The sequence below is a fragment of the Oncorhynchus kisutch genome, linkage group LG14 (genome assembly GCF_002021735.2).
Source record: "Oncorhynchus kisutch isolate 150728-3 linkage group LG14, Okis_V2, whole genome shotgun sequence".
In the NCBI taxonomy this organism is placed as follows: Eukaryota; Metazoa; Chordata; class Actinopteri; order Salmoniformes; family Salmonidae; genus Oncorhynchus; species Oncorhynchus kisutch.
The window spans coordinates 79,104,496-79,120,404 of record NC_034187.2 but is presented as its reverse complement, the minus strand read 5'-3'; the positions used below and the strand labels follow the sequence as shown (position 1 = coordinate 79,120,404).

Sequence of the window (15,909 nt, the reverse complement as noted above, 5' to 3'; positions counted from 1 at the left end):
CTCCTCCCTCATTATCCTCCTCCCTCCTTATCCTCCTACCCCACTCCTCCCTCCTTATCCTCCTCCCCCACTCCTCCCTCCTTATCCTCCTCCCCCTTATCCTCTTCCCCCACACCTCCATCCTTATCCTCCTCCCCCATGCCTCCCTCCTTATCCTCCTCCCTCCTTATCGTCCTCCCCCACGCCTCCCTCCTTATCCTCCTCCCCCACTCCTCCCTCCTTATCCTCCTCCCTCCTTATTTCTCCTCCCACACTCTTCCCTCCTTATCTTCCTCCCCCACTCCTCCCTCCCTCCCTCCCACTCTTTTTCTCTACTCTTCCTCTCTCATATATTCACAGAGCCAGTGACCAGCGACACAATGTTTAATATGACATAAAACCTATAATTTATTCATCATCTCAAGTAAAACTTTGATGTAGTAAAACGCTCTTTAGAAAAGACGAGTGGCTTCAGCAGTTAGGGGCATATTGCTCTGTGTTTCTCTTCTCCCTAAAGGTACACTCAGCAATATGGCATCATATACAGCGGGGAAACAGAAACAATAACAGAATTCAAATCTCCTCAAGGGAGGGCACAAATTGGAGACAAATAGTTGCAGAGCCAATAGTGTCAGCATTGAATTCTGTTGATGATGATGTTGCTATAAGCAGTTGACCCGCTCCTTTATGATGTCATATTGGGGAGTCTACTTTTAAACAGATAAATAATAACATCTCAAACATCATAATAATAATAATAATAACATTATAGCAGTGTTTCCCAACTATTTCATCTGGCCTCCCCTAAACGTTTCACATTTAACCCTGAACTGGCATACCTGATTCAATTAGTTAAAGGGTTGATGATTAGTTGACTAACTGAATGTGGTTGGCAGTTTAGGGTTAAAACTAAAATGTGAAATATCTGCCAGTACCTGAGGAAAGGGTTGGGAAACCCTACATTATAGTAATAACATTATCCATATTAACAAGTCAACAATATTACAGAAGAATAAAGCCTTATAGCAAATCTGAAATGGCACACTATTCCCTGGCTTATATAGTACACTACTTTTAACCAGAGCTCCCTAATTCCCTATAATATAGTACACTACTCTGACCAGGGCCACATGGGTTCTGGTCAAACGTAGGGCATTATAGAATAGGATCTGTGGTCTTGCATTGTGATCTCATGGGGTCGTCACGTCATGCAAACACAACAACATTCTTTAAAACAGAACTTTACATCGTCATGACCACGGCAAGAAAACAACAACAAAACTCTCTTTTTCATTGGTTCTTTTTTCCCTCTGTCGCCCCTCCCCCCATTATGACATCACACAGGACAGTAACAATAATTTCCTTGTCTCCTGTTTTAAACATTCCAGCATTTCAGCTCCAACTTCAAACCTTTGTATACACAGTTCACTATCTTTACACATCTCACCGTTACCCTGTATAGCTTTACAGCTTTACACTTATTATTGTCTTTATACAGCTGCCGTCTCATCTGGCACACAGGACCGTCACAGTCTGTCTCCTTTAGAGAAACATAAATACAGTCACTATCACAATAAATAGTCCTATAGCAGTGCTGCCCTGCTCCTAAACACCTGAATACTGTAGATACATGTGCATGTACTAGTGTGACTACGCCAAGCCTTAACAGAGTAATGTTCTAGATCAGTCAGTGTGACTACGCCAAGCCTTAACAGAGTAATGTTCTAGATCAGTCAGTGTGACTACGCCAAGCCTTAACAGAGTAATGTTCAAGATCAGTCAGTGTGACTACGCCAAGCCTTAACAGAGTAATGTTCTAGATCAGTCAGTGTGACTACGCCAAGCCTTAACAGAGTAATGTTCTAGATCAGTCAGTGTGACTACGCCAAGCCTTAACAGGGTAATGTTCTAGATCAGTGTAAAATGCATTGGCTGGGATTGAACCCAGGCCATGTTGCTTAGTGAAATCTGTGTGTAACAGGCATTGAAATAACAGAACAATCTCTTCAGTCAGTAAAAGTGTAACAACAATATAATAACTCTCTATAATACCATGTTATAACATCTAATAACAATGTGTAATGTTATGACCTTTTATGGTATGGCAGGACCAGGCTGTTGTTGTTACTATGGAGACATGTGAAAAGCCGTGCGTCTGTATAGCCCAATATGGCATCTCTTTCCCATCTGGGCATTTGGCAACATCCAGAGGCTCACCATGTGGCCTGAACACACACAGGACACATCTACTGTATGTCTACTCTGTCCATATATACACACTGTACATTTATACCATCCATTAATATCTGCAGTCACATGACCGTTTCCCCTGCCGACGATCCTCAATACAGTGAAACTGACTGTTCATTTCAGAGCAGAAACAGAACAACACGCAGTCTCAGTAACTGGAGAGTAGCTTAACGACTGTATTCACCACAGAACAATAACGAATGGCTGCCTGTCCTCTTCAAAGGCTTTCTATTCTCTCCCTCTCCCTCTCTCTCTCTCTCTCTCTCCTCTCCTCTCCCATCTCATCTTTCTCATCCGTCAACGTTTGACCCTCATAGAAAAACAATCTGAATTTAGGTTTTGCCAGATATTCATTTTCAGTCTGAACGCCGCCTCAGTGTGCAGCTCTGTGGTTGGCTGGCTGAATCAGTCTTCTGAAGTGTGGTTGGCTGGCTATTTCAGGATGTTGAACTGTGATTGGCTGAGAGACAGTGGCTCGCATGGCACCTTTGATACAGGAAGTGTATTTTCTGTGGTTCTGTGGAGGTCAAAAGTTCCTCTGGGAGTGTGTGTGTTCAGGCGCGTGGCTCCAGTTTGTGTGACAGTTGAAAGAGTGTCTGTTGATTGTCGATGATGTGTAAGTGGTGAACACTCGCCCTGACCTCAGGATTGTCGCTGCCCACCACCTCGTTACCTAGGAGACAGACACACAGATCTGGTATATACAGTATATATTAACACAGACGCACAAACACACAAACAAACAAACACACGCACACAACATACCCAGTTGGTCGCTTTGGCAGTGGCGAATCAGACGCACTATGTCGGCGATCATGTGCTGAGGGGGTCAGGGCATACAAGAGAGTCAGTCACCAGGGTAACGGTTATAACACACAGACAGATACACACACACACACACACACGCACACGCACACACACACACACGCACACACACACGCCTCACCAGTTTCTGGAAGTTCACCAGGTTGTCCTGAAAGGTTTTGTTTCCCTCGTGGATGAAGGTGATGTCTTTCAACAGCAGGGGCATGAAAGGGATCTTAGGAGGCTTCATCTTCTTGAAGGCATCTCTGTAGGCTTTATGGTTCAGAGACGGGTCCTGGAGAGAGACAGAGACAGAGAGGGAGAGGAGACAGAGAGAGGAGACAGAGACAGAGAGAGAGGAGACAGAGAGAGAGAGAGAGAGAGAGAGAGACAGAGACAGAGAGAGAGGAGACAGAGAGAGAGAGAGAGAGAGAGAGAGGAGACAGAGAGAGGAGACAGAGACAGAGAGAGAGGAGACAGAGAGAGAGGAGACAGAGACAGAGGAGACAGAGAGAGGAGACAGAGACAGAGAGAGAGGAGACAGAGAGAGAGGAGACAGAGAGAGAGGAGACAGAGACAGAGGAGACAGAGACAGAGGAGACAGAGACAGAGAGAGAGAGACAGAGACAGAGAGAGAGACAGAGACAGAGGAGACAGATAGAGAGAGAGGAGACAGACAGAGACAGAGAGAGGAGACAGAGAGAGAGAGAGGAGACAGAGAGAGAGAGAGAGAGGAGACAGAGAGAGAGAGAGGAGACAGAGACAGAGAGAGAGAGGAGACAGAAACACACAGAGACAGAGAGAGGAGACAGAGACAGAGAGAGAGGAGACAGAGAGAGAGACAGAGACACAGAGAGAGAGAGCGAGAGAGAGAGGAGACAGACAGAGACAGAGAGAGAGAAGTTAGGGTTAGGAGTCAGTGTAAGGTAAGGGATTTCAGGTCAGGGGTCTGGCTTAGGGTTAGGAGTCAGTGTAAGGTAAGGGATTTCAGGTCAGAGGTTAGGCTTAGGGTAATGTGGATTTGAACTGAAAGGCTGTTACGCCAATAGCCTTGACATTTGTTAAGTCTTCCTAACTATTTTACACCAGCTTTGTCAAGAAGAATATTACTTTAATAAACCAATGAGAATGAGTCTTACTGTGATCAACTCCAGTTCAGAGAAAATCTTCTTGAATTTCCCCGGAACCTTCTGAACGTAAACAGAGGGAACAGTTACACACCCACAGCCACAGCCACAGCCACACACCCACAGCCACAGCCACACACCCACAGCCACACCCACACCCACAGCCACAACCCCACTTTTTCTGTCTGTCTCCCTTACCTCCCAGGTTATATTGAGTCTACTGACAGCTGCAGTGTTTAGTCCCATGATGATGGCAAATGCTGAGTTCAGGTTCCTCTGGGCCTTACAGCTGAACAACACAAAAGAGGAATTAAACATAGCCTTCAGAAAGTATTCACACCTCTTGTCTTATTCCACATTTTGTTGTCTTACAGTCTGAAATCAAAATGGATTAAACAGATTTTTTCATGGGTTTGACGCTACCAGCTTGGCACACCTGTATTTGGGGAGTTTCTCCCATTCTTCTCTGCAGATCCTCTCAAGCTCTGTCAGGTTGGATGGGGAGCGTCGCTGCACAGCAAGTTTCTACATAGATGTTAGATCGGGTTCAAGTCCGGGCTCTGGCAGGGCCACTCAAGGACATTCAGAGACGTGTCCCGAAGCCACTCCTGCATTGTCTTGGCTGTGTGCTTAGGGTTGTTGTCCTGTTTTAAGGTGAACTTTTCTCAACAGAGGAACTCTGGAGTTCCAAGAGACCAAGACCCTTCTCCCCCGATTGCTCATTTTGGCCAGGCGGCCAGCTCTAGGAAGAGTCCCGGTGGTACAAAACGTCTTCCATTTAAGAATGATGGAGGCCACTGTGTTCTTGGGGACCTTCAACGCTGCAGACATTATTTTGGTACCCTTCCCCAGATCTGTGTCTCGACACAATCCTGTCTTGGAGCTCTACGGACAATTCCTTCGGCATCATGGCTTGGTTTTTGCTCTGACATGCACTGTCAACTGTGGGACCTTATATAGACAGGTCCAATCAATTGAATTTACCACAGGTGGACTCCAATCAAGTTGTAGAAACATCTCAAGGATGATCAATGGAAACAGGATGTACCTGAGCTCAATTTACAGTCTCCAAAAATGTCTAAAAACCTGTTTTTGCTTTGGCCCTATGGGTTATTATATGTAGATTTATGAGGGAAAAAATAAATGTAATCAATTTTAGAATAAGACTGTTACTTAACAAAATGTGGCGTCTGAATAGTTTCTGAATGCACTATACACACAACACCCTGTAATGACAAAATGAAAACATGTTTTTGTAAATGATTGCTAATTTATTGAAAGTGAAATACAGAAATATATAATTTACACAAGTATTCACACCCCTGAATAAATACATTAGAATCCCCTTTGGCAGCGATTACAGCTGTGAGTCTTTCTGGGTAAGTCTCTAAGAGTGATTACAGCTGTGAGTCTTTCTGGGTAAGTCTACAAGAGTGATTACAGCTGTGAGTCTTTCTGGGTAAGTCTCTAAGAGCTTTGTACACCTGGATTGTACAATATTTGCCCATTATTCTTTATAAAAATGATTCAAGCTCTGTCAAGTTTGTTGTTGATCATTGCTAGACATTTAGTATTTATTATAGATCCCCACCATTTATTATAGCATGACTCTTCACAGTCCTCGCTGTTCCATAAAGTCTATTTTTATCTTTTAAAAAAATAATCTGATTTTACTGCTTGCACTTGATGTGGAATATAGTTCCATGTAGTCATGGCTCTATGTAGTACTGTGGAATAGAGTTCCATGTAGTCATGGCTCTATGTAGTACTGTGGAATAGAGTTCCATGTAGTCATGGCTCTATGTAGTACTGTGGAATAGAGTTCCATGTAGTCATGGCTCTATGTAGTACTGTGGAATAGAGTTCCATGTAGTCATGGCTCTATGTAGTACTGTGGAATATAGTTCCATGTAGTCATGGCTCTATGTAGTACTGTGGAATAGAGTTCCATGTAGTCATGGCTCTATGTAGTACTGTGGAATAGAGTTCCATGTAGTCATGGCTCTATGTAGTACTGTGGAATAGAGTTCCATGTAGTCATGGCTCTATGTAGTACTGTGGAATAGAGTTCCATGTAGTCATGGCTCTATGTAGTACTGTGGAATAGAGTTCCATGTAGTCATGGCTCTATGTAGTACTGTGGAATAGAGTTCCATGTAGTCATGGCTCTATGTAGTACTGTGCTGCCTTGTTGATAGTGTTGTTAAGAAGGTAGAAACTAGGGCCTGTAGGACCTGCCTTGTTGATAGTGTTGTTAAGAAGGTAGAAACTAGGGCCTGTAGGACCTGCCTTGTTGATAGTGTTGTTAAGAAGGTAGAAACTAGGGCCTGTAGGACCTGCCTTGTTGATAGTGTTGTTAAGAAGGTAGAAACTAGGGCCTGTAGGACCTGCCTTGTTGATAGTGTTGTTAAGAAGGTAGAAACTAGGGCCTGTAGGACCTGCCTTGTTGATAGTGTTGTTAAGAAGGTAGAAACTAGGGCCTGTAGGACCTGCCTTGTTGATAGTGTTGTTAAGAAGGTAGAAACAATGGGCCTGTAGGACCTGCGTTGTTGATAGTGTTGTTAAGAAGGTATAAACTAGGGCCTGTAGGACCTGCCTTGTTGATAGTGTTGTTAAGAAGGTATAAACTAGGGCCTGTAGGACCTGCCTTGTTGATAGTGTTGTTAAGAAGGTATAAACTAGGGCCTGTAGGACCTGCCTTGTTGATAGTGTTGTTAAGAAGGTAGAAACTAGGGCCTGTAGGACCTGCCTTGTTGATAGTGTTGTTAAGAAGGTAGAAACTAGGGCCTGTAGGACCTGCCTTGTTGATAGTGTTGTTAAGAAGGTAGAAACTAGGGCCTGTAGGACCTGCCTTGTTGATAGTATTGTTAAGAAGGTAGAAAATAGGGCCTGTAGGACCTGCTTTGTTGATAGTGTTGTTAAGAAGGAAGAAACTAGGGCCTGTAGGACCTGCCTTGTTGATAGTGTTGTTAAGAAGGTAGAAACTAGGGCCTGTAGGACCTGCCTTGTTGATAGTGTTGTTAAGAAGGTAGAAACTAGGACCTGTAGGACCTGCCTTGTTGATAGTGTTGTTAAGAAGGTAGAAACTAGGGCCTGTAGGACCTGCCTTGTTGATAGTATTGTTAAGAAGGTAGAAACTAGGGCCTGTAGGACCTGCCTTGTTGATAGTGTTGTTAAGAAGGTAGAAACTAGGGCCTGTAGGACCTGCCTTGTTGATAGTATTGTTAAGAAGGTAGAAACTAGGGCCTGTAGGACCTGCCTTGTTGATAGTATTGTTAAGAAGGTAGAAACTAGGGCCTGTAGGACCTGCCTTGTTGATAGTATTGTTAAGAAGGTAGAAACTAGGGCCTGTAGGACCTGCCTTGTTGATAGTGTTGTTAAGAAGGTAGAAACTAGGGCCTGTAGGACCTGCCTTGTTGATAGTATTGTTAAGAAGGTAGAAACCAGGGCCTGTAGGACCTGCCTTGTTGATAGTGTTGTTAAGAAGGTAGAAACTAGGGCCTGTAGGACCTGCCTTGTTGATAGTGTTGTTAAGAAGGTAGAAACTAGGGCCTGTAGGACCTGCCTTGTTGATAGTATTGTTAAGAAGGTAGAAACTAGGGCCTGTAGGACCTGCCTTGTTGATAGTGTTGTTAAGAAGGTAGAAACTAGGGCCTGTAGGACCTGCCTTGTTGATAGTGTTGTTAAGAAGGTAGAAACTAGGGCCTGTAGGACCTGCCTTGTTGACAGTGTTGTTAAGAAGGTAGAAACTAGGGCCTGTAGGACCTGCCTTGTTGATAGTATTGTTAAGAAGGTAGAAACTAGGGCCTGTAGGACCTGCCTTGTTGATAGTGTTGTTAAGAAGGTAGAAACTAGGGCCTGTAGGACCTGCCTTGTTGACAGTGTTGTTAAGAAGGTAGAAACTAGGTCCTGTAGGACCTGCCTTGTTGATAGTATTGTTAAGAAGGTAGAAACTAGGGCCTGTAGGACCTGCCTTGTTGATAGTGTTGTTAAGAAGGTAGAAACTAGGGCCTGTAGGACCTGCCTTGTTGACAGTGTTGTTAAGAAGGTAGAAACTAGGGCCTGTAGGACCTGCCTTGTTGATAGTATTGTTAAGAAGGTAGAAGCTAGGGCCTGTAGGACCTGCCTTGTTGATAGTGTTGTTAAGAAGGTAGAAACTAGGGCCTGTAGGACCTGCCTTGTTGATAGTATTGTTAAGAAGGTAGAAACTAGGGCCTGTAGGACCTGCCTTGTTGATAGTGTTGTTAAGAAGGTAGAAACTAGGGCCTGTAGGACCTGCCTTGTTGACAGTGTTGTTAAGAAGGAAGAGCAGTGCTTTATTATGGGCAGACTTCTCCCCATCAATATATTCATCAATATATTTTGACCATGACAGTTAATAATCTAGGGTTATTCCAAGAAGGTACGTCTCCTCAATTTGCTCAATTTCTACATCATACATTACAAGATTTAGTTGAGATTTTGTGAATAATTTGTCCCAAATACAATGCTTTCTATAGGAGATCAATGGCAAAAATTGTCAGACTAGCCAATAGTATTTACCCCCAGACCACCAGGCTGCTGAAAAATCAACAGGAAGCTATTTTAATTTTAACAAAACAAAATGTGGAAAAAGTCAAGGGGTATGAATACTTTCGGAAGGCTCTGTAAGTGTGTGTGTGTGTGTGTTAGAGAGCATATTAAAAGTGTGGTGTGTAATTATGTGTGTCTGAAGTGTGTGTGTGTGCTATCTTACTGCGCTGCAATCTTGATGAACTTCTTGAGCAGCTGGACTCGTTTGTTGAGCGACACACACATCAGGACCTCAGACATGACCCACTGCTGGACCTCGTTACAGCGTTGCAGTAATACAGACAGCCCCTCCCGGTGGCTGCCTCCGGTACTACAGCTCATTGTGGAATACACCAACTCCTGCTGTGTGTGTGGAACACACACACACACACACACACACACACACACACACACACACACACACACACACACACACACACAGAGGGTTGTGTGTATTTATGGTAAAATGCCTCTAGTTTGTGTGTATGCATATATGTGTGTGTGTATGTGTGTGTGTGTGCATGTAGTAAAATGCCTCTAGTGTGTGCATATATATGTATGTGTGTATGTGTAGTAAAATGCCCCTAGTGTTTGTGTGAGTGTGTGTAGTAAAGTGCCTCTAGTGTGTATGTGTGGGTGTGTGTGTGTGGGGGGGTAGTAATGTGCCTCCAGTGTGTGTGTGTGTGTGTGTGTGTGTGTGTGTGTGTGTAGTAATGTGCCTCCAGTGGGTGTGTGTGTGTGTGTGTGTGTGTGTGTGTGTGTGTGTATGTGTGTGTGTGTGTGTGTGTGGTAATGTGCCTCCAGTGTGTGTGTGTGTGTGTGTGTGTGTGTGTGTGTGTGTGTGTGTGTGTGTGTGTGTGTGTGTGTGTGTGTGTGTGTGTGTGTGTGTGTATATATGTGTGTGTGTGTATATGTGTGTGTGTGTGTGTGTGTGTGTGTATGTGTGTGTGTGTGTCTGGTAATGTGCCTCCAGTGGGTGTGTGTGTATGTGTGGGTGTGTGTGTGGTAATGTGCCTCCAGTGGGTGTGTGTGTATGTGTGGGTGTGTGTGTGGTAATGTGCCACCAGTGGGTGTGTGTGTTACCTCGTGTATGTAGTTAAAGAGGTTCCAGTCCAGTTGTGTGAGAGCAGCAGCCATATCCCAGGTGTTGATACCCAGCAACCTCACTGTTCTCCTACTCAGCTCACTGTCTGTTAGAGGGGCCTGAGCACACACACACACACACACACACACACACACACACACACACACACACACACACACACACACACACACACACACACACACACACACACACACACACACACACACACACACACACACACACACACACACACACAAGGCAGCCCCCACACACACAGCAGCCCCCACACACAGCAACCCCCAGGTCAGATACATCAAAGTCACCTAAATCTACTTATTCATAAGCATAATCTCGATATAAATTACCATAATATGTGTGAGGTCCCTCTGACAGACCATCAGTTTGCTCTGTGGCGTCAGAGTCTCAGAATACACACACTGACCAGCCTGTAACACCCTCCTCTCTACAGGGGGACAGAAAGAGAGAGAGTAAGGGGGAGAGAGAGAGAGAGAGAGAGTAAAAGAGAGAGAGAGATAGAGGGAGAGAGAGTAAAGGGGAGAGAGAGAGCGTAAGGGGGAGAGAGAGAGAGTAAGGGGGAGAGAGAGAGAGTAAGGGGGAGAGAGAGTAAGGGGGAGAGAGAGAGTAAGGGGGAGGGAGAGAGTGTAAGGGGGAGAGAGAGAGTGTAAGGGGGAGAGAGAGAGTGTGTAAGGGGGAGAGAGAGAGAGTAAGGGGGAGAGAGTATAAGGGAGAGAGAGAGAGAAAGGGGAGAGAGAGAGCGTAAGGGGGAGAGAGAGAGAGTAAGGGGGAGAGAGAGAGAGTAAGGGGGAGAGAGAGAGTAAGGGGGAGAGAGAGTATAAGGGAGAGAGAGAGAAAGGGGAGAGAGAGAGAGAGAGCGTAAGGGAGAGAGAGAGAGAAAGGGGGAGAGAGAGAGAGAGCGTAAGGGGGAGAGAGAGAGAGAGAAAGGGGGAGGGAGAGTAAAACCTGTCAGTAAATTAGTGTGTGTGCATCTCCAGTGTGTGTGTGTGTGTGTGTACCTCCAGTGTGTGTGTGTGTGTGTACCTCCAGTGTGTGTGTGTGTGTGTGTGTGTGTGTGTGTGTGTGTGTGTGTGTGTGTACCTCCAGTGTGTGTGTGTGTGTGTGTGTGTGTGTGTGTGTGTGTGTGTGTGTGTGTGTGTGTGTGTGCGCGTGTGTGTGTGTACCTCCAGTGTGTGTGTGTGTGTGTGTGTGTGTGTGTGCGTGCGTGCATGCGTGTGTGTGTACCTCCAGTGTGTGTGTGTGTGTGTGTGTGTGTGTGTGTGTGTGTGTGTGTGTGTGTGCGTGTGTGTGTGTGTACCTCCAGTGTGCGTGTGTGTGACCAGCACCATGTCCTCTTCTGGTCGGTCCATCTTCTGACCCACAACCCTCAGCAGCTCTGCGACGCTCAGCAAAGAGTGTGTGTAAACACACAGGTAGGAGTCAGCACTCACATACACACGACACAACACTGGAACACACACATCCAATCAAATGTTAATTGTCAGGTGCTTGGTAAACAACAACAACAGTGAAAAGCTTGACTTACATGTTATTATCCAACAATGCAGAGTTAAAGATTAAGATACAAAATCAAATCTAGATATATATAATAGTGACACGAGGAATAAAGAAACAGCGAATAACAACATTGTGTAACAATAACATGGCCATATACAGGCAGTACCAGAGCCGAGTCGATGTGCAGGGGTACGAGGAAAATGAGGTAGAGACTATAGGGGTACGAGGAAAATGAGGTAGAGACTATAGGGGTACGAGGAAAATGAGGTAGAGCCTATAGGGGTACGAGGAAAATGAGGTAGAGACTATAGGGGTACGAGGACAATGAGGTAGAGACTATAGGGGTACGAGGAAAATGAGGTAGAGACTATAGGGGTACGAGGAAAATGAGGTAGAGACTATAGGGGTACGAGGACAATGAGGTAGAGACTATAGGGGTACGAGGAAAATGAGGTAGAGCCTATAGGGGTACGAGGAAAATGAGGTAGAGACTATAGGGGTACGAGGACAATGAGGTAGAGACTATAGGGGTACGAGGAAAATGAGGTAGAGACTATAGGGGTACGAGGAAAATGAGGTAGATCCTATAGGGGTATGAGGAAAATGAGGTAGAGACTATAGGGGTACGAGGAAAATGAGGTAGAGACTATAGGGGTACGAGGAAAATGAGGTAGAGACTATAAGGGTACGAGGAAAATGAGGTAGAGACTATAGGGGTACGAGGAAAATGAGATAGAGACTATAGGGGTACGAGGAAAATGCGGTAGAGACTATAGCGGTACGAGGAAAATGAGGTAGAGACTATAGGGGTATGAGGAAAATGAGGTAGAGACTATAGGGGTACGAGGAAAATGAGGTAGAGACTATAGGGGTACGAGGAAAATGAGGAAGAGACTATAGGGGTACGAGGAAAATGAGGTAGAGACTATAGGGGCACGAGGAAAATGAGGTAGAGACTATAGGGGTACGAGGAAAATGAGGTAGAGACTGTAGGGGTACGAGGAAAATGAGGTAGAGACTGTATGGAAATGTAGGTAGGGGTAAAGGATAGATAATAGACAGTAACAGCAGTATACTGTAGGTAGGGGTAAAGGATAGATAATAGACAGTAACAGCAGTATACTATAGGTAGGGGTAAAGGATAGATAATAGACAGTAACAGCAGTATACTATAGGTAGGGGTAAAGGATAGATAATAGACAGTAACAGCAGTATACTGTAGGTAGGGGTACAGGATAGATAATAGACAGTAACAGCAGTATACTGTAGGTAGGGCTAAAGGATAGATAATAGACAGTAACAGCAGTATACTGTAGATAGGGGTAAAGGATAGATAATAGACAGTAACAGCAGTATACTGTAGGTAGGGGTAAAGGATAGATAATAGACAGTAACAGCAGTATACTGTAGGTAGGGGTAAAGGATAGATAATAGACAGTAACAGCAGTATACTGTAGGTAGGGGTAAAGGATAGATAAGACACTAACAGCAGCATTTGTGATGAGTGTTTGAAGTGTGTGTGTGTGTGTGTGTGTGTGTCTGTGGCGTCAGTATACATGTGTGTGTGTTGTGTGCGTGTTATTGTGTATACCCCTGAGGGGCCCCTTTATTGATGGTTAGCGGCCCGACAGGAAGTCCAGGAACCAGTTGCAGGAGGAGCTGTGAAAGTCCCAGGGTCCTGAGCTTGGTGATGAGCTTGGAGGGCACTATGGTGTTGAATGCTGAGCTGTAGTCAATGAACAGCATTCTTACATAGGTATTCCTTTTATCCAGCTTGATGAGGCCAGTTGAGAGTGCAATAGCGATTGTGTCATTTGTGGATCTGTTGCTGTGGTAGCGAATTGGAGTGGATCCAGGGTGTCTGGGATGATGGTGTTGCTATGAGCCATGACCAGCCTTTCAAAGCATTTCATCGCTATAGATGTGTTCTACGAGGTGATAGTCATTTAGACAGGTTACCTTGGCGTTCTTGGGCACAGGGACAATGGTGGTCTGCTTGAAACAAGTTGATATTGCAGACTGGGTCAGGGAGAGGTTAAAAATGTAATTAAAGACACTTGCCAGTTGGTCACATGCTCTGAGTAGGCGTCCTGGTATTCCGTCTGTGAATGTTAACCTGTTTAAAGGTCTTACTCACATCGGCTACGGAGAGTGTGATCACACAGCTATTCGGAACAGCTGGTGCTCTCATGCATGGTTCAGTGTTGCTTGCCTCGAAGCAAGCATAGAAGGCATTTAGCTTGTCTGGTAGGCTGTCATCACTGGGCAGCTTGGGGTTGGGTTTCCATGATAGTTTGCAAGCTCTGCCACATCCTTTGAGCGTCACAGCCGGTGTAGTAGGATTCGATCTTAGTCCCGTTTGATGGCTCACCATCGGGAATGGTGTCCCACTCCTTGAAAGCGGCAGCTCTAGCCTTTAGCCCGGTGCAGATGTTGCCTGTAGTCCATGGCTTCTGATTGGGGTATTAATGAAGATGGTGACTGATGTGGTAAACTCCTCAAAGGAAATTATGGCTGAGACATTACCAAAAAGTTTAAGATCAGCACCATCTTTACACACACACACACACACACACACACACACACACACACACACACACACACACACACACACACACACACACACACACACACACACACACACACACACACACACACACACACCACAAAACTCATAAAATCATGGCTCATAAAAACTCATAGAATCATGGCATCACGGGTGTGTGTTCTCACCCTCCTTGGTGTCAACCTGAGGGGTACGGAGCGGAAGACTGTTCTCTTTCAAACTGAGCTGCTGGAACATAGGTTTACTCTGGAGAGACAAAAGGATGAAGGGATGGAGCGAGAGGGAGAGAATAGATGGAGAGAGATGGGATGGGAGAGGAGAGAGGGGATGGCAGAGGAGAGAGAGAGAGGGAGAGAATAGATGGAGAGAGATGGGATGGGAGAGGAGAGAGGGGATGGCAGAGGAGAGAGAGAGGGAGAGAATAGATGGAGAGAGATGGGATGGGAGAGGAGAGAGGGGATGGCAGAGGAGAGAGAGAGGGAGAGAATAGATGGAGAGAGATGGGATGGGAGAGGAGAGAGGGGATGGCAGAGGAGAGAGAGAGAGGGAGAGAATAGATGGAGAGAGATGGGATGGGAGAGGAGAGAGGGGATGGCAGAGGAGAGAGAGAGGGAGAGAATAGATGGAGAGAGATGGGATGGGAGAGGAGATGGCAGAGGAGAGAGAGAGAGGGAGAGAATAGTTGGAGAGAGATGGGATGGGAGAGGAGAGAGGGGATGGCAGAGGAGAGAGAGAGGGAGAGAATAGATGGAGAGAGATGGGATGGGAGAGGAGAGAGGGGATGGCAGAGGAGAGAGAGAGAGGGAGAGAATAGATGGAGAGAGATGGGATGGGAGAGGAGAGAGGGGATGGCAGAGGAGAGAGAGAGAGGGAGAGAATAGATGGAGAGAGATGGGATGGGAGAGGAGAGAGGGGATGGCAGAGGAGAGAGAGAGAGGGAGAGAATAGATGGAGAGAGATGGGATGGGAGAGGAGAGAGGGGATGGCAGAGGAGAGAGAGAGAGGGAGAGAATAGATGGAGAGAAATGGGATGGGAGAGGAGAGAGGGGATGGCAGAGGAGAGAGTGAGAGGGAGAAAGTGAGATGGCGAAAGTGAGAGAAGGGGACAGTTGGATATAAACCATTAGATTATTAACTTAGCAGTAACAGATACTTTCTACCCTCGCCCCTCTTCCCTCCGTCTCTCCCCCGTTCTCCTCTTTCTACCCTCGCCCCTCTTTTCCCTCCATCTCTTCCCCATCTTCTCTGTCTACCCACACCCCTCTTCCCTCCCTCTCTCCCCCGTTCTCCTCTTTCTACCCTCGCCCCTCTTTTCCCTCCCTCTCTCCCCATCTTCTCTGTCTACCCATGCCACTCTTCCCTCCCTCTCTCATCCATCTTCTCTTTCTACCCTCGCCCCTCTTCCCTCCCTCTCTCCCCATCTTCTCTTTCTACCCTCGCCCCTCTTCCCTCCCTCTCTCATCCATCTTCTCTTTCTACCCTCGCCCCTCTTCCCTCCCCATCTTCTCTTTCTACCCTCGCCCCTCTTCCCTCCCCATCTTCTCTTTCTACCCTCGCCACTCTTCCCTACCTCTCTCCCCATCTTCTCTGTCTACCCTCGCCCCTCTTCCCTCCCTCTCTCCCCATCTTCTCTGTCTACCCACACCCCTCTTCCCTCCCTCTCTCATCCATCTTCTCTGTCTATCCTCGCTCCTCTTCCCTCCCTCTCTCCCCATCTTCTCTGTCTACCCTCGCCCCTCCCTCTCTCCCCATATTCTCTTTCTACCCTCGCCCCTCTTCCCTCCCTCTCTCATCCATCTTCTCTTTCTACCCTCGCCCCTCTTCCCTCCCCATCTTCTCTTTCTACCCTCGCCCCTCTTCCCTCCCCATCTTCTCTTTCTACCCTCTTCCCTACCTCTCTCCCCATCTTCTCTTTCTACCCTCTTCTCTACCTCTCTCCCCATCTTCTCTGTCTACCCTCGCCCCTCTTCCCTCCCTCTCTCCCCATCTTCTCTTTCTACCCTCTTCCCTCCCTC

The 15,909-nt window shown here is 46.2% G+C and overlaps 1 protein-coding gene across 2 annotated transcripts in view; it reads right to left on the bottom strand.

The window, feature by feature from the left end:
* Nucleotides 1-349: 349 nt before the first annotated feature.
* Nucleotides 350-15,909, bottom strand: part of LOC109880072 (rap guanine nucleotide exchange factor 5-like) — a 90,128-nt gene continuing 74,568 nt past the window's right edge. The window contains exons 16-25 of one of the 2 annotated variants that reach the window (XM_031789008.1): nucleotides 14,062-14,140; nucleotides 11,129-11,278; nucleotides 10,161-10,258; nucleotides 9,795-9,914; nucleotides 8,896-9,074; nucleotides 4,359-4,449; nucleotides 4,173-4,223; nucleotides 3,176-3,328; nucleotides 2,995-3,049; nucleotides 350-2,902 (exon numbers count right to left, since the gene is read on the bottom strand). In XM_031789008.1, coding sequence (XP_031644868.1) covers nucleotides 2,784-2,902; nucleotides 2,995-3,049; nucleotides 3,176-3,328; nucleotides 4,173-4,223; nucleotides 4,359-4,449; nucleotides 8,896-9,074; nucleotides 9,795-9,914; nucleotides 10,161-10,258; nucleotides 11,129-11,278; nucleotides 14,062-14,140 — 1,095 coding nt within the window. In that variant the 3' untranslated portion in view covers nucleotides 350-2,783. The remainder of the gene's footprint in view (nucleotides 2,903-2,994; nucleotides 3,050-3,175; nucleotides 3,329-4,172; nucleotides 4,224-4,358; nucleotides 4,450-8,895; nucleotides 9,075-9,794; nucleotides 9,915-10,160; nucleotides 10,259-11,128; nucleotides 11,279-14,061; nucleotides 14,141-15,909) is intronic. The other variant, XM_031789009.1, reaches the window with a different exon arrangement.